The sequence below is a fragment of the Artibeus jamaicensis genome, unplaced genomic scaffold, assembly GCF_021234435.1.
Source record: "Artibeus jamaicensis isolate MK-2021 breed Jamaican fruit bat unplaced genomic scaffold, CSHL_Jam_final contig_373, whole genome shotgun sequence".
Classification (NCBI taxonomy): domain Eukaryota; kingdom Metazoa; phylum Chordata; class Mammalia; order Chiroptera; family Phyllostomidae; genus Artibeus; species Artibeus jamaicensis.
In genome coordinates this window covers 9,577,686-9,595,977 of record NW_026521807.1, presented here as the reverse complement: position 1 = coordinate 9,595,977, position 18,292 = coordinate 9,577,686, and the positions used below count along the sequence as shown (strand labels likewise).

The window sequence follows — 18,292 nt, the reverse complement described above, 5'->3', positions numbered from 1 at the left end:
CTGGAGGGCCTTTTAGAAGACTACTTCTGAAGACTGAGTATACATGATAGGACTATGTTATATTATGACTGCTTGCCCTCATTCCTGGTATTGACACCTTTTTATCTGAGCACCATGGAGCTGTATCTGTTCACCAAGGCAGCTTTTAGTGCTAGATATAAGAAGGTACATGCCATAATGACAAAGCAGGTTAAGGGGATGGTTAGAAGGGCATTTTACAGATGTTTGACATATGACTACCAGCAACTACCTCCACTTCTGAAAAAAAGAGTAGTTGTATTGGTATAGATATTGAGGGCCTAAAAATAAGTCCAAAACACCCAGGTAGTCACAGTCAGCATTTCTGTCAACTGGCAGGCACTGGTGGGGAGACTTTTTAGGGCTGGAGGCCCCTTCTTCAGTTTCGATGAAACTAGGGTCCTAGGTACTTTTGCCTTCATGGGTCCCTTTGTCCATTAAAAAAATAATGCATTGTATCATGCTGTTGGCATAAAGATGAAGATATTACTATTTCATATTAAAACATTTTAACCTAAAAGTCTATTTTAAATTCTGATTTAAAGGACATTAAAACATGCTCATGGACCCCTAAAAGCATTGTGGTCGCAAGACACTGTGCCTACTGTGCCCAATAGATAAGGTGGCCCTGACTAAAATCACACCTCTTCCCCTTCAAAAATATTCAGCCTTTAAAATACAGTTGCTAGGTTGCTGTAAGACCAAGTATTCTAAATGAATAGCCAGTGAGTCCTAGGATGTACTAATTTTAAAAGAATAACTGCAGAACATCATCACCCACAGGCAGTCTGTTGACTTAACCACAAATGTTAGAGTTGAACATTTTAGAATGAAAATAAGTACAATATAGAAGCAGCTTTTCCTGAGGCTTTCAAATGTTCCTTTTGAATGGAATAAATTGGCAGAACACAGTGTCTGCTTTAAAATATACTTAACATTTGTTGGTTAATCCAATGCCACATTTTGTACTTTAAACTACAGAAAAGTAAGCAAATGGGGGGATTTGTTTGACAGAAATAACTATACCTGTCCTAAATAAGACAAAGCCATTTTACATTATCCATTTAGTCATTCAGTAAATATTAATTAGTGTCTATTGTATAGGTGCTAGGAATATGAGCCCAAGCCTGGAAGTGTGAAAAAACCTGGTGAATTTTGAAGCTTGCAAATAATTGTGTAGGCTGAGTCTCGTGCTTTTGGAGGAGTAGTAGTAGGTGGTTGTGATGATGCTGGAGATGCAGTGATCCAATGTTAAAGGAGATTGTTTGCCTCATTAAGGAAGTTGATTTTTTTCTGAAGTCAATGAGGACCCAATGAATTATTTTAACTGAGAAATGACATGATTAAATTTAAAATTTAGAAAGAGATCTCCAGTGGAGCATGGAGCACTGGTTTGCAACCTTTCTTTCAGGATAGAATCACAAGTGGAAGGGCCCTGAAACTCGCCAATGCTGAGAGCACACCCTGCAAAGACTCCTTGCTGTTCCATTAGCCTCAGGTAAGGCACCACGTATAACAGCTTTTAAAAACTGCCCAGCTGATTCTCAAGTGCAGCTGAGGTCGGAGAACTGGTGCTTTGGAAGACTGGCATGGAGCAAGACTGCATGATGCTAAGTGAGAAAAAATACGAAATTAAGCTAACAGTAGTAGAGAAAAACTGCATGTAGGAACAAGAAATTGGGTTGGTTGGACTTACCATAAATTATATGAGAACGGTTCGTAGAATGAAACCGGAGTCTCCAGGATCTAGCCGCATGGCTCCACCATGTGGATAAACTGTGATGTACCAAGTCAACTGATTGCTTGTTTCCCTCTGATTCTGTTTGCTGGTTAATGTGAGACTGTTAGTAGAAATAAATTTTAAAAGGCCAAAAATAATGTGTTGATTAGAAGAAAAATATGTACAGACACATGAACAGTTTTAGAACCCAGATACTTGATTCAAATCTGATATAAAGCTTTTACATATCAAATTTCTTTCTGGTTTTTCCTTAGGTACAACATTTATGAAAAAGGTATTTATTTGCATTTATTAAGTCTAAAAATCTATTATATAGTGAAATTATCACAGTCGTTTTTGAGTAAAAGATATAAAGAGTGTGGCTCTGAGTACTAGAAATGTCAAACACAATTATTTTTTTAACTCGATAGTATTCCTTGAAAGTCGCTTCATAATCAATCATACGATTCTTATTCTTTGCATATACTTAAATAATTCAGGTAGAAATTTTAAGCTGATTAGAAGAGCAAGATAAACTGATTAATTTTTATGACTGCCGAAGTTTCTCATCTTATGTAAGTACTCACATAATTCTCTTCAAAAGCGTGGAATGTATGATTCTTAATGGCAAAATAAAACATCTTCATAGTCTGTAAACTTCCATACATGATTTGCTATTGCAATTTCTCAATATCTTCAAGCAAATTCTGAAAATGAGATTATTAAACTACTGATATTAACATTGCATTTCTAATTCTCCAGTCTCTGGACAACTTGCTCAATAAGCACTTTTCCGGTTATAATTAAGTTGTATTTTTCACCTCAAGGTTTGAACCAAGTTTAAATTTCAAGTCTATAATCTAATATGTCAATCCAAAGATTTATGTTTTTCTTCAAAACTGTCTTTCTTCTGGAAGAAACATAATCTTCACCACTGAAATATGTCAAATAAATAAAAGAAAAACAAGTTAAGTCTAAATATGCGAATGGCTAAAAATACTGCCTCACTGCAATGATGTTGTTAACAAACATTGTCTGAATGTGGAGCAGTAATTAATTTAGTAAATATTTTTAGAATGTTTTCCAGGTGTAAGGTATTATGTGAATATTTATTATTACATAGTAATAAATCTCTAAACAACAGGATCTCTATTTTGAAGGGGTTTAAATCGTTGGATCAGAGAGTTAAGATAGTCACACATTAAACAGTCAAACAAGACGATACAGATTACAGTTAAAGGCCAAAAGAGTGAAGCACAGTACAGGGAGGAAGAAGTGATCACAGTAAACTGGAGCAGTTAGAAAAAGTAACAGAAGTAACAGGATTTAAGCTACATGGACCTAAGGGAAACTTGTACAGACAGGAGTTTCCGGCACTGCAGTCAGGGACAGTAACAAGCACAAAAACAGAAACAATGCAGCTTGCAGTCCGACAGCATTGGCTGCACCTGGGACCCTGTCAGAACTAGAGAACGTTGGTCTCCACCTACTGCAACAAATTCTGCACTTTAACAAGAATCCCAGGTGATGTATACTTCCATTAGAAATTTTTATGTGATCGTTTGGAACATTAATTAGCAAACTTTTTTTCTTAAAGGATCAGATTATAAATGTTTTTGTTCTCCATCTCAACTATTCATCTCTGCTGCTTAGCATGAAAGCAGCTATCAATGACGATATGTAAATAAATGAGCATAGCTGGATTCCAATCAAACTTTATTATGATGATGGTTAATTATACATGTCAGCGTGACTAAAACAGGGGGTGCCCAGGTATTTGGTTGGACATGGTTCTGGGTGTGTCTGTAAGGATGTTTCTGGATAACAATTGAATTGGTAGACTACGTGAAGGCGATTGCCCTCCCCAATCTGTTGGGGACCTAAATGGGAAAACAGGAGGGAGTAAAGGTGAATTCACACTCTCCGCCTGTGTTCCAGTTAGGACATTGCTCTTTTGTACTCAGACTAGAACTCACACTACCAGTTCTCTTATGTCTCCAGTTTGCAGCTAGCCAATCATGGGACTTGTCAGCCTCTGTAACTGCTTGAGTCAACTCCTTATAATAAATTACACATACATAAGCTCCTAATATAGATAATCTTCTGAGATATAGTTTTGGACAGCAAGATTTGGATTTCATATAATTTTCAGTTGTCATTAAACACTTTTATTTTTTTCAACCATTTGAAAAATTTACAAACCATTCTTAGCTTGCGCCCATACAAGAACAGACACAGGCTAGATTTGGTCTGTTAGCCATAGTTTGCTAGCTCACTCCTGTCTTAGAAAACTGAGCAGTGACCCAGCCGGTGTGGCTCAGCTGGTTGGGCGTCATCCTGCAAACTGAAAGGTCACTGGTTTCATGGCATATGCCTGAGTTGAGGGTTTGGTCCAATTGGTGTTTCTCTCTCACATTGATGTTTCTCTCCCTCTCTTTCTTCCTTCCTTCCCCTCTGTCTAAAATAAAAAATAAAATTTAAAGAAGAAAAAGGAAAGAAAACCGAGGAGAGGCTAGAGATACCGAAAACAAGTTATCCTTCTATTATTTTTATAATCTAAATTTTAGATTCTATAACAGAGGGATAATAATTAAAGAGGTTGGCAATTTTTATTACTCTATATTCAAAAGATATTTTAATCCAATTGTAGAAGAATACATTTTTCTTCCCCTTTTTCAGCCAGTGGGAATATGGTTATTAATATTTTTTCAAATAGATAATAAATTTCACCATGCTCATTTGTGTTTATAAACATAAGGCCAACAAATGATTAAACATCTTTCATTACTTTTTCTAAGTATATTTTATTGATTATGCTATTTTAGTTGTCCCAGTTTTTCCCACTTTGCCCCTTTCCGCCACACAGTCCCCTTCTCTCCACTGATCCCCCTTCCTTAGTTCATGTCCATGGGTCATGCATATAGGTTCTTTGGCTTCTCTATTTCCTATACTGTTCTTAATATCCCCTGTCTATTTTGTACCTGCCCAGTTATGTTTATACCTATACTTTTTCCTCCATTCTTCACCTTCCCCTTCCCAGATGATAAACCTCTAAATGGTCTCCATATCTATGATTAGGTTCCTATTCTAGTTGTTTACTTAGTTTGTTTTTTAGATTCAGTTATTGATAGTTGTGTTTATTGTCATTTTAATAGTCATAGTTTTTATCTTTTTTCTTAGATAAGACTCTTAAACATTTCATATAATAAGGGCTTACAAGAAGTATTCAAAGTGATGAAAAACAAGGACCTACAAACAAAATTACTCTATCCAGCAAAGCAATCATGTAGAATGGAAGGGCAGATAAAGTGCTTCCCAGGCAAGGTAAAGCTAAAGGAGTTCATTATCACATCCTTCATTATTTTATCTCACAAAGGTAATTTGATGTACTACACTTGATCTTAGCCAAAAGGCTGAGAAGTGATTAAAGGTACCAGAAATAAAAGTGGCTTTAATCAACCCAACATAAAAGATGAAGGCCAACTGTGATAAAGGCACCATCATTTTCCCCATTACCTGGGTTTTAAAAGTCAACTGCATTGACACAACTGAAACAACAGTTCTCAAAGTGGGCCCAAGTTCCCAGCATCACCTGGGAACTAGTTAAAAATGCATATTCTTGGGCTAAGGACCCAGTATTCTTTGTTTTTACAAGCATTCCAAGTGGATGTTGAACACCAATGTTTGAAAACCGCTGAACTCAAGAGCACTCTTGCTTAAGAATTTAGATTCCTGGGCCCCCTCTCCAGACCTATTGGATGGGGACTTCTGGCTTGCATTTTAACAAGCTCATCATAACAGATGACTCTTATGCTTATTCATACATGTAAGCCACTGCTTTAGAGTTGCTATTTTTTTCATCCCACCATTGTGCAATCTACAGGATTTTGCCAAATCCTGTAAGTTTTACATTTGCAAATACTTAACGTAATGCTAATCACCAAACCTAAGATTTTTATAAACACAGATTTCCAGGCCCTGCTCCAGAATTGCAAACAAAAAGGTATTATGTTAACACATTACCTCTAACGGAGCACATGTTATGTCATATACTGCCTATCTGGGAGCATGGTGGGGAGCTCGCCTTTATAACACTGAATTGGACGTGGTTACTCCAAAGAAAAGACATCTGGAACTCACCATGAGTACTGACCTCCTTGCTCTATTTTAATGTGAACTGTATAAAGTTATCATTATCAAAGCAACCGCAAATAATTTCCAGATTAAAGTAATGGAACTCTGATCATTTTACTCCCCACTCAAAAATTTTTACTGCACTACATAAAAATTACTCAGCTTAACATTTGAGACCCACTGCTAATCTTCTTGCTAGTTCAGTCTCAGTGAATTCACCTTATTCTCCAACCAACCAAGCTATGATCTTTTCTGGCTTCTAGATTTGTACCTTGTACTCTGTGTCCATTTACTTTGAGTCCCTTTACTTTGCCTAAGCATATCCCGTCTACCTAAAATGCCCCTTTCCTCAATATCAGTAAAAATTCAAATTCACATAAGTGTTAAGTCCTCCAATTAGTCTATTCTATATACCCATTAAGTAATATCTGATACTTATTGAACAATTTGTAGAAGCCAACCACTCTGCTATATCTTCACAGGCGCTGACTAATTTACCGTATTTTTCAGACCATAAGATGCACCTAGGTTTCAGAGGAGGAAAATAGGGGAAAAATTGAACCAAAATATGTGGTAAAATATTTAATAACATAAATAACATAATGTTTCACCAATATAAATGTAAACAGCATTAACTACCATTATTCCTCCCAAATTTGGAGGCGAAAATGTGTGTCTTATAGTCTGAAAATTACGGTCATCCTCACAACCACTTTATGAAGTAGCTACAAGTATTTTCTTCACTGTTCAAAGCACAGAACTCAGGGCAAAACAGAGTGAAGTGACTTTCCCAAGAATATTCAGTAGCAAGTAGTCAAGCTAGGATTCTGATTTCGTATGCTGAGCTCTGAACACCAGATCTGAGTCCCAAATGAAATATTTCCACCCTGTTAAATTGTTACAAAACTGTGTTGGTGCTTTGTATAATAGATGTATTCATGCTTAATTAATTGGTATAAAAGGATAAGGTGGTAACAGATTGCTCCCAATCAAGGTTGTAACAGAACAAAGGCTAAGGACAACTGTGTTATTTGGATCAACACTGATTTTTTAAAAATCCACAAAAATTACCTTCAGGTGGACCACTTACTTCTGGCTAGCAGACACACCCTTTGAACTGTGTTGTGGCTGGTTGGGGCCAAAGAACTAGGCTCTGGGTCTGCCATTGGATTCAAACCATCTAGGGCTCTTTTCTACATCAGTGCCAGCCTTCAGGGGCTTTATTCAAGGTTACTGTCATTGACAGAAGGCTGTATTTGTGCATAACTGTTCAACTCTAAGGACCCTGAAGTAGGAACTGTGAAATAGCCATGTTTATGTCTCCATTAGCATCATCACCAACACCTGAGAATTAGTGCCAGGCCTTGAGTATAGTGGTGATTCAGTAATATCTGCTGAAATGAGCATGAATGTAGAGAATTCATTCCTCAATATGTTGTCAAGCTTCTTTACACCTTGACTTTAGATAGTTCTAAAACAAAAGAAAAAGTGTTTTAATTTGGGGGTGGTTACATTTAGATCAAGGGCATTTTTAAATATTTGTTATTTTTATTTATTTGCCTTTTCTGTAGTAGTACTCTGTTTTGGAGAATCTAGGTACTTGTCCCAGGCAATTACTTTTCTTAGTCCCACTTGACAACTGGGGAAAAAAACTAGAAAAGGATTTTAGAGCCAATGTTAATTGTATATATCAAATAGAATTGCAAATGGCTTAATTGTTTTTGAATCTCATTCCAAAGCTATAGTTAGAATATCAGAAACCCATGTCAGTAGCTGAAGGTGTACAGTTTCATGTCAGGTTTTAAAGTGAGAAAGACACTGTGTTTTGTGAGCATAGTTGTGGTTTTAGTCTGACCACCACTACCCGTTTTTTCCTTGTGGCACTGAAATCAGAAACTATATGAATATGAACGTACTGAAGTATTTGGGAAAAAAGGACTATAAATTAATCAGGCCACTTACTAAACTGCAAAATTATTCCAGGTTGCACACATATTTATTGGTTCTCTCCCTCGACTTTCTTATACCCTTTTCTTCCTTCATTCCTAAAATCAAGCAATCTAATCTTTATTATCTGAAACCATTAGGATCACTAGGGCAGAGCCTGAAGAAGAACAAAGACTGTCCTAAAGCGAGAGAGAGAAAAATTCTGAATACTCTAATGGCACATGGGGAAGTGCAGAGCCTTGTCTGCAGTGACCAGCAGATGACACTATGTATCACTTGATCTCTGATTGGCAACCCTGGATTCTGAGGTAATGCCTGCAGTCAGAGTATTTAGTTCGTCTGAAAATACTTGCTATAACACAATGTAACAATCACAGAACAATAAATGAGATTGTGTTTACTTAAAGAAATCACTGAGATCTTTCCCGTTAACAGTCACTTCTGGGTGGTGCCTAATGAATTTATATCTTTGTTTTTAAAGGAATTTTTCTATTACTCTGGGAAGTATAAATTCTGTTTGTTTTGTTTTTGTTGTTTGTTTGAAATATCTCTATCTAGTAGCAGAGACATTACTTAAAAGTAGTGAGACGAAGGTGAAGGGATTAGCCAAAGAATGTACATGCAGAACCCACAGACACAGTGCGGTGATGGACAGAGAGAAGGGGGGTGGGCAGTGGATGGAGGTGGGCAAAAGAGGGGGACGGGGACATCTGTAATAGCATAGATAATAAAAATAGAGAATAATAACAAAATAAAAACAATTTAACAATAAAAGCACAATAAAAGTAATGAGGAGGAGCAAGGAGTGTAAAGGAATTCGCCAGGCATTGATAATTGTTGAAATAATTTCTATTATTGGACATGTGGCTCAAGTCATGGACACATGTTCAAGATACACACTGTATCTCCAAAATTATAAGCCACACATTGTAACTTGAGAAATGCAGTTAACCCTGGCAAACTCTACCCTTAACTGCATTCCCCAAAATGAAACAAAAAATAAAACTGTCTCTTAAGCCTCTAAAAACATTTTCATAGAAAGCTGACTTAGAAACATATTGCCACCTCTTAACTGTACGGCCTTTTTATATCTAAATTCTTCACGTCTCATCATATCTTTTAACTGCTGCAGGCAAATTCATCTTTCTCACATGACGTATGACGCAGAGAATACCGTGCGCCTAAAGGAGATTATTTCAAAACAAGTAGAGGATTTGGTAATCAATGTATATTTTGTATCAAATGCAATTCTGCAAGTACTAGTATCAAAACAAAAAAATTGTAAATCTCTTAGGTATTACAGATAGCTTATTGTAAGATTTCCTTGGGGCAATAATGAAGATGGAAATCTCAAGAAAACGTTAAAACCACCCTACAAGAGATTTCATACATATTCAAGAGATGGAAATAAAGTGAAATGATTGGCAGAATCCAACCCAATCCAAAAAAGGAGGAAGGAAAAAGGCACAGAAAAAGAATGGGTCACTTTAGTGGCGGAGCGGTAAAAGCAATGCACAGGCACTGCTTCTAGCTTTCCAATGACGTTCTAGAATTTGCTGCAGAGATTTCGGGCCGCACCGTACGCGCTCTTTCTTAGGACCTTGCCCTTTCTACCTGCACCGTCGCTCCCGCCTGACTCAAAGCCCTAACCCCTCAAGTCTTGCAACTCTGCTCAAAGTCACCTTCTCATTGCGGCCTATTTAAAAGCTGACACCCTCTCCTGTCCCCTCCACACTTCTGACTACCCCGTATTTCCACTATTTATACGTTAGCCCCTCCTTGCCCTCAATTTCCAACCCCTTGGACAACCCTGCCTGCTGCTCTTCCTTTAAATCTCGTAGGAAAGGGGCGGGGCCAGCGCCGAGGCCCGCGGAAGGGAGGGGCTTATCCGCGGGCTCCGACCACCCACGCGGGGCGGCGGCCAAACGCGCGAGAGGTTCCACGCGCTCCGGAAGCGAGATTGCGGACGGAGTCGCACGTGACCGTGACGTCACGGCCCCGCGCCGCGCGGCAGAGGTAGCTCAGGCCCTTCGCAGCGCGCGGTCGTGGCGGCCGCGTCCGCAGACTCCCCGGGCCCGGAGCCGGTCGTCGGCATGTACCACAACAGCAGCCAGAAGAGGCACTGGACCTTCGCCAGCGAGGAGCAGCTGGCGCGGCTGCGCGCCGACGCCAACCGCAAGTTCAAATGCAAAGCGGTGGCGAACGGGAAGGTGAGCACCGCGTCGGCCGCCCCCGTCTCCGGGTCCGAAAAGCCTCGGAATGCTGCGAGCCCTCCGCACACTTCCGCCTCTCCTCCCCGCGGGCGCGCGGGCCTCTGTTTAAACGGGGTGTGTGTGTGTGGGGGGGGGGGGGGGGCGAGTAAGGGGCGAGGCCACGCCCCGTGGCTGAGTGGCAGACGGGTAACCAGTCGCAGGGCAGGAAGACGCGTAGGCGGTCCAAGTGGTGCGGGACCTGGGCCGAGGCGTGTCGCGGAAGGCTTCTCCCGCGACTGCGGTGGAGAAGCGTGGGCCCAGGGCGTCGCGGGCGGACCGAGCTGCGGTTGCTGGGCGGGAGCTCCGAAGTCGCAGGGCAGGTTCCTGGAAAGCTGTGGGTCCTGTGTGTCGGAAGCTGCGCACTGGTGCAGGAAAGGCTGAAGAAGGCAGGGAATTTGTAGGTGGAAATAAAAAGAGTTTGAACTTTGTGACGAAGGGGTGGGGGAACCTTTGTAAAATTTTAAATGGCAAATTAACCTTTTATTCTCTACTAGAAAGCCCTCTGGCATCTTGGTGTTGAATGGGGCAGGGAGACTAGAGAGCTAGCACAGACCAATTGATTTAAGGTTTGGATTAAGTCTTGCCAGCGAAGTCCTCTCTGCTATTAGCTCCCAGACACTTCTGCTTAATCTTTCGTCCAAAGTTCCAACACCCATCCTCGCACAGGCTGCCCTGCAGGTTTCCCTGCAACAGGTATTCCATGATCTATTGTAACTGAGATACTGTGCTCTTACCTTTGTCACGTCTTTTGTATCACTTTATTTTGGGGCTGCTCAAAGTAGTACATACTATGCTGTTTGCAAAGCACTGTTCTAAGCATTTGGCAAATGTTAGCCTTTTTAATTTTCACAGCTACCTCCTGCGGTAGGATAGGTATTTTCCTGCCTTTATAGCTGAGGAAACTCCAGTTCAGAGAGGTTGAATCACTTCTCAAGGCTATATTACTAATAAGTGGCAGAGCCAGGATTTGAACCCAATCTAGTTCTAGCATTCCCACCCTAAAACACAATTACCTGCTGTCTCTATAAATTAACACTTGTATTGGTTTTCTAGGGCTGCCATTAAAACACACACACACAAACACACAAACTAGGTGGCTTAAAACAACAGAAATTTACTGTTTCATGGTTCTAGAAGCTAGAAGCCTGAGATCAAGGTATTGGCCCGTTGGTGCTCTCTGCCGCTTCTAGAAGATTCTTCCTTTCTTTTCCAGCTTCTGGTAACCCCAGGTGTTCTTTTGCTTGTGGTACTATAACCCCAATCTCTGCCTTCATCTTTCCATAGTGTTCTTCCTGTGTTTCTGTATCTCCCCATGTTCTAATAAGAATACCAGTTGTATCAGATTAGGAGCCACTCTATTACAGTATGACCTTACCTTACCTAATTACAACTGAAGAGACCATATTTCCAAATAAGGTCACATTATGAGGTACAGGCATACCTTGTTTCATTGAGCTTCACTTTATTGTGCTTCACAGATGTTGCGTTTTTTTACAAATTAAAGGCAAGACCTTCCACCTGCAAAAAAGATTACTCTTTGCTTTATTGGGATGGTTTGGAACTGAACCCACAGTATCTAAGAGGTATGCCTGTACCGGAGGGTTAGGATTTCAATATATCTTTTATTTTGGTAGTTGTAATTAAACCAGTAACAGGACCTAAAAAGTTTTGTTGTAAAATTATATGTAGTGTATTTTATAGAGAGTTTACCAAGATAAATGAGAGGTAGTGTCAAAGTGAGAATTATCGCTGAGACACTTGATTGTTTTGTCTTAACCTGTGTGACTTAATGATTGACTAAGATAATGGTCTTGAAAACTTTCCAACTATTAACAGTGTATATCTCCTTTTTGATTTCTAAAAAATGACATTATACCTGTGTGTATTTTGCATAGTCCATCAGGATTGCTTATACCTTAATGAAGCAAATGTCCAGCTGACATCTGTGAAATGATGGTCTAGTTTGTTATTAAGTATTTTCCTAAAGCTGTTTTATGCAATATTTAGCAGTTCTATAAAGAGAAAGTGTTATGTTGTGTGTTTCCCCTTGGCTGGAGATAGAAAAGTAATCTGGACAGAGAAAAAGATTTTAAAATGATTTAAGTAACTGAGCTTTTGTTGTAACTTTTGATCTAAAGGTTCTCCCAAATGATCCAGTCTTTCTTGAGCCTCATGAAGAAATGACTCTCTGCAAATACTATGAGAAAAGATTATTGGAATTTTGTTCAGTGTTTAAACCAGCAATGCCGAGGTCTGTGGTGGTAAGTTATGGTAGTGATGAAGTACAATGCCCTTGAGCTGACTTCTGAAATATAACCTCTTCTAAATTTGTAACTCAGTCCTGTATCCACTTCATTCGAATGCAGCTTAGTTATATATCATTTATGTATTTTAAGTTTTTGTCACATTATTTTTCAATAACTGTCTCAAATTATGCATTCCTATATCATATCTTATAAAGCATTCAAGGCTCATTTCATAGTCAGAAGAATTTTGGGGTCTGTTAGATAGGCCATGTTTTATAGTGAAAGAAAAAAATAAATTACTTTTTCTCCAGGTTCTCAGTTGATGAGTAGAACTGGGACCAGAACATAGAATAGTGCTTTTTCAGCTGTATCACACGCATTTGAAATAATTCATTCATTCATCATTTGTAATCATATGTTCCAGCTAAAGCCAAAAGGAATTTTTAAACCTGATTAGTAGAAGCGGGAGATTTTCATTGGGTAAAATATTGTCTTGTGATTGTTTCAGATACATGGTTCTGAGGACCCCTTCGTGTGTGTGTGTGTGTGTGTGTGTGTGTGTGTTTACTGTGCTGGAACAATGGTGAGGAGAAAGAAGTAGTTAGAATTTTTTGGCTATTTGTATTTACATTCACTGTCCCTGTAATTGTCCCTTTTGTGTATATTGTTATTTAGCAAAGATAAGCTGAGATTAAAAAGCTGGAAGATACAGAAAAAAGAGAGGATAAAATATATATATATATATATATTTTTTATCTCACCGAGTTGTTTTGAAGAACAAATGTGAAAGTATCTTAATTGAAGGTCTATCTTGAGTTGTAAAGTCACACAGAGTGAATAACTTAGTTCACACCAGGGAATAACCCCCTAGGAAATAATCTCCATTTTTTATAGTTGGAAAAATTGAAGTTTATTGAAAATATTGAATCCAAAAGTATTCATTGTGTCTTCTTCGTTTACCAGACCTTCATTGAGAGATCAAAGATTCAGGAAGAATTTTAGATACACTTGATTAGTTTCTAGCTCCAGATTTAGTTCTCTTCTGATAAAAGAACTATAACCTAAAGTAGTAGGTTTAAGTGATCTTTACAGATGCAGAAACTGAATCCTTAATGGAATTTGTTTTTATACAACATGCTTATTTATAATTGAAGAATTTTTTTTCACATAAAATATTTAAAAGGAAATATTCTTTTTAAAATCATGAAATAGATAAATTTATTTTATTCGTTCTAGCCAAATGACATAGTGGTTAAAAGTACAGGCAGTTCACCCTGACTGGTGTGGCTCAGTATGTTGGGCACTGCCCCACAAAGCAAAAGGTTGCCAGTTCAATTCCTGGTCAGAGCATATGCTAGGTTGCCGGTTTGGTCTCAGGTCGGGATCATATGCTTTATCTCAATCTCTTTCTCTCTCTCTTCACCTCATTAATAAATAATTTTTAAAAGTACAGGCAGTTTTTTGTTGAGTTCAGTCCTTATTAAGATGTATGACTTTGTCCAAGTCAGTTAATCTCGTTGATACTCCATTTTCTTCTTTGTAAAGTTAAGATAGCAGCGTTTCCCCGGCTGTTTTAAGAATTGGAATGAGATGGTAGTTTTGTGCACCGAGCCTGGCACGTGGGATTCAGTCAGTGAGCAGTAGGTGCTGCTTCCACTGTTTGGTTGGGCAGCAGTGATCGTGGTTCATATCACAGACCTGAAGTGGATTTAGGGAGGAGGCTGATTGCCTCAACTCTTGTACTCGATATTTTTACAAAATTGAGTGGTTAAGCTGTGAACATTTGTATTTTTCCTCCTTAATTTTTCTAATTTGGGTCACTTTGGATATTCTGAATTCTAAAATAAACATTTTTTTTAATAAGCCAATAACCATAGAAAGGATAACCCAAGGTGGGTAGGGACAGTCAGCAAAGGGTCTTTTGGCTGTGATGTTTCTATAGTATTTTATCACAGTTTATTGTGCTAAAGTATAATTAAGTTTTGGTATTTTGTATAAATACCATTTTCAAAGAAACTTTTTTTATTTATTGGCATAACATTGGTTAATAAGATCATACAGGTTTCAGGTGTACATTTCTATGAAACCTGATCTGTACATTGCACTGTGTGTCCACCACCCAAAGTCAGATCATCTTTCATCCCCATATATTTGGCCCCCTTTACCACCTGCCCCTCATAACCACTGTACTGTCGTCTGCGTCTGAGTTTCATTTTTATATCCCATATATGAGTGAAATCATACGGTTCTTAGCTTTTTCTGACTGCCTCGTTTTGCTTAGCATCATCTTTTCAAAGTCTATCATGTTGTTGCAAAGGGTGGTATGTCATGTTTTCTTATGGCTGAGTAGTATTCCATTGTAGATATGTACCTCATCTTCTTTATCCAACCCTTTACTGAAGGACACTTGGTGTTTTCATATCTTGGCCACAATGAATAATGCTGCAGTGAACATAGGGGTACATATATCTTTGGAAATAAATTTCTTGAAGAAACTTTTGATAAATAAGTTTTAGTTTTTACATTTAACATGTATCTGTGAATAGATTCTGATTATATATATATTTTTTTAACTTTAGGGCACAGCTTGCATGTATTTCAAGCGTTTTTATCTTAATAACTCAGTAATGGAATATCACCCCAGGATAATAATGTGAGTATAAATTTAATTTATTTTTATGTAAGAGGACCTTCATACTGTGTGTGTGTGTGTGTGTGTGTGTGTGTGTGTGTGAGAAAATACTTCCTAGTAAAAGGTAATTTAGACTCCCATTCTATTCTGACCTTAAGATCCCTGAATATACATACTCCTTACATACCTGTAATACTTCCCCATAATACTAATGTCATCTGAACTTTAACTTGTACAAATTCAAATAGTGAGGTTTTTTTTTCAAGCTAGCTTCCCTAATGCCCCTTTCTCCTCTCAGTTGCTGAGTGAGAATTACTAGTCGTACTTCCTCTCCTACATCCAGCCAGTTTACAAATCCTATAGGACCAAAGTCATTTCAACTGGACAGAGGTCTTTGTGTTTCTGCCTCCGCTGAGCACTCTGCTCGTCATTGAAGATAAAATCGAAAGTAGTAGGAGGCTCATTAAAATGCTTACTGTCCATCACATTGTCCCTGTTTGTTTTTTCCATTTTTTATTCCCATTTCGGTCAGGTCCTTGTTACTTCAATCTTGATTTTTTTTCAGTAATTTTATTACTAGCATCTCATTCTGAAATTTGTGTAGTAGTGATGAGTTTCTTAGGTTTGTTCATACATTAGTAATCACCTATTCAAATGCCCTCGGAGACTTCCACTGATGGGTCTTCCACAAAGGTAGTTCTGTAACCTACGTTTCATCCCTGCTCATATGGTGTGTATATGTGTACTTTTGCATTTTTTTCTCTTCCATCTCTATTTCATGATTCAGAGTACTCCTACCCCTCAGTCATTTTGTTCTTCCATATTTTAGGTTGAATGCTATGAAACTGCCTTTAAGTCATTAATGTTGAATGCTGCTGCACGGTTCAACCTAATTGTATAGTCTTTTATGAATTAAAAGTTTGAACTGGGAAACTGTCAGGAAGCTGTCAGGAGACAGGAAACTGTCTCCTCTCTCTCTCTTTAAAACATATCCTGTGATGTCTGTGATGTTGTGAATGTTAGGTAATTTTAGAATGTACTTTCAGAAATAAAATATTTAGATGTTTTTCAAAGTGCATATATACATATATATATAATCCCTAGTTATGTGTGTATAAGAGAAAATTACTTCCTAGTAAAGGATAATTTAGACTTGCATTCTATTCTGAATTTAAGATTCCTCATTATAGTCATTATATTTTCTACTAGGCTCACTTGTGCATTTTTGGCCTGCAAAGTAGATGAATTCAACGTATCTAGTCCACAGTTCGTTGGAAATCTGCGGGAGAGTCCTCTTGGACAGGAGAAGGCACTTGAACAGATTTTGGAATATGAACTGCTACTTATACAGCAACTTAATTTCCACCTTATTGTTCACAATCCTTACAGACCGTTCGAAGGTTTTCTCATTGACCTAAAGGTAATTTTGTTGCTATAAAGTAAACTAGTAGAGTACTCCTTTGCTGTCATACTATAACCACAGGAATTCAAAATTATAACTTTTAATTATCTTAATTGTTACAACATGGCCTCAGCTAAATCTTGAGTGCGGCCTAGGGCAGTAATCCTGTTTCAGTATGCAGCAGAAGCACCTGGAGAGTTTGTAACTCAGTGTTGGGCTCCAGTTCCACAGCTTCTGATTTAGTAGTTGGCAAATACTGATTCAGGGATCATAATGAGGACCACTGTGAGTTTACAATAATGCTTTTAAAAACTTAAGATATCTCTTACAACTCTGAAGTATACTTCATCAATCTAACTTAAAGAACCATAAAAAAAATTCTCAATTTTAAACAAGAAGATTACTAAGTGACTTCTAGTTTTAGTGCACTATGAACTGGAATCAATATGTAGGCATAAAAAAATGTAAGTAAATAAGTATTGGCAAAAGCAACTTTTAAGGTATTTTGTTTTGACCCTGAAAAAGAACTTGGATTATCTGAGTAAAGTCAAACAGGAATCAGAAACTGGTTCATTCATCTCAGGTGAAAGGTGAAATTTGGGTACCTTCTGTATGCCAAACATTGTGCTTGATGGTAATGCCAGGAACAAAACAGGAACATCCCCATCTTTTCTACACCTACAGTCTGAGGGGAAAGAGGATCGTTTGTTCAGATGCTCAGTGTTACAGAGAGGGAACTACAGGGTACTTTAAAAGGAGATAGCAGATTGAAGGGAAGGGAGAACATTTCTGAGAAGGTGTCATTTAAAGTGAAATTCATACCAAGAGTGGGAATTTGGTGGTGAAAGAGCATCCCAGTAGAACTTCTCTGGTCAAAGGCCCAGATTCAAGAACAGTGGGACCCTAAAGAACCTAAGTAGCTTAGAAATGGAGGGAAGACTGCTACGGAGAGTACAGCCGGAGTGCAAGGCAGCACCTAGACTGTGGAGGTGATGTTGCAGATTTTGAATAGAGCAGTGGTAAGCCAGTAAAAGATTTAAATCTGGTGAGTGGCAAATTAGGTTTACACCTTTAAAAAAGTTGTGTTTTCAAGCTCACGCATCAGGTTCCATCAAATATTTATCGCACATCTGTATGTATCACAATGATGTGGAGAATGGATACAAGGATACCATTACTATGCTCTTAGTTTCACTCGTGTAGCAGCGGGGGGTCCAGAAGGAGCTTCTGGGACTTCAGAGCTAGGAGGCAGCATCAGTAGAGCTTGAGGTTTCATTGCGTATAGAGAGTGAGGACCGGTGAGGAGCCTTTGGGTTTCTGGCCTGAGCACGTGGTGTTACACTTTCTGATATGGGAAGTACTGGCATGAGAGAAAGTTGTGGAGGGGTCGAGGGGTGGAGGGTTGATGAATTTGGTTTGGAACCTGGTGAATTTTCATTGCCTGCCACATATCCAGGTGGGCCGTCATTTGTATCTGGAGGTCAGAGAAGATGGCTACATGTGCCCCAGGAAAATTTAAAGTGGGCTGGCCACAAGGACTGTTGAAAGGGTAGGCGGAGAAATAGGAGAATCTGGTAAGAAGGGTGAAGAATGTCCAGAGAGGTAGGCTTTTCTAAAGAAGTGGAGTTGAAAACTTAGAAGAGGAGCACGGGCAACTCCCCACTCCTCCCAGAATGTAGGTGGAGTAAAAGTAGATGGATACCATTTGCTGGATTTAGTGCCAGAAAGGTCATTTTTGATCTTGGTGAGATTAGTCTTTGTGGAGTGTGAAGGAAGAAGGCCAATTAGAGCCATTTGGGGAATAAATAGAAAGTGAGGAAACATGTATGTAACTTGGATTAAACAGCTTGTCTTTGAAGTGGGGAAAGATGGAATTATTGAGAAGATGGAACTGCTAGAAATAGAGAAAAGGGACTTTTGTGGAAGAAACTGCTGTGGGGA

The 18,292-nt window shown here is 38.7% G+C and overlaps 1 protein-coding gene across 5 annotated transcripts in view; it reads left to right on the top strand.

Annotated features, from left to right (window-relative positions):
• Positions 1–9,767: 9,767 nt before the first annotated feature.
• Positions 9,768–18,292, top strand: part of CCNH (cyclin H) — a 28,765-nt gene continuing 20,240 nt past the window's right edge. Inside the window, exons 1-5 of one of the 5 annotated variants that reach the window (XM_037150122.2) lie at positions 9,937–10,029; positions 11,550–11,654; positions 12,210–12,332; positions 14,897–14,970; positions 16,159–16,369. In XM_037150122.2, the coding sequence (XP_037006017.2) occupies positions 12,252–12,332; positions 14,897–14,970; positions 16,159–16,369 (366 nt within the window). In that variant the 5' untranslated portion in view covers positions 9,937–10,029; positions 11,550–11,654; positions 12,210–12,251. Of the gene's footprint in view, positions 10,030–10,301; positions 10,469–11,549; positions 11,655–12,209; positions 12,333–14,896; positions 14,971–16,158; positions 16,370–18,292 lie in introns of those variants that run through there. The other 4 variants (XM_037150120.2, XM_037150121.2, XM_037150123.2 and 1 more) reach the window with 4 other exon arrangements.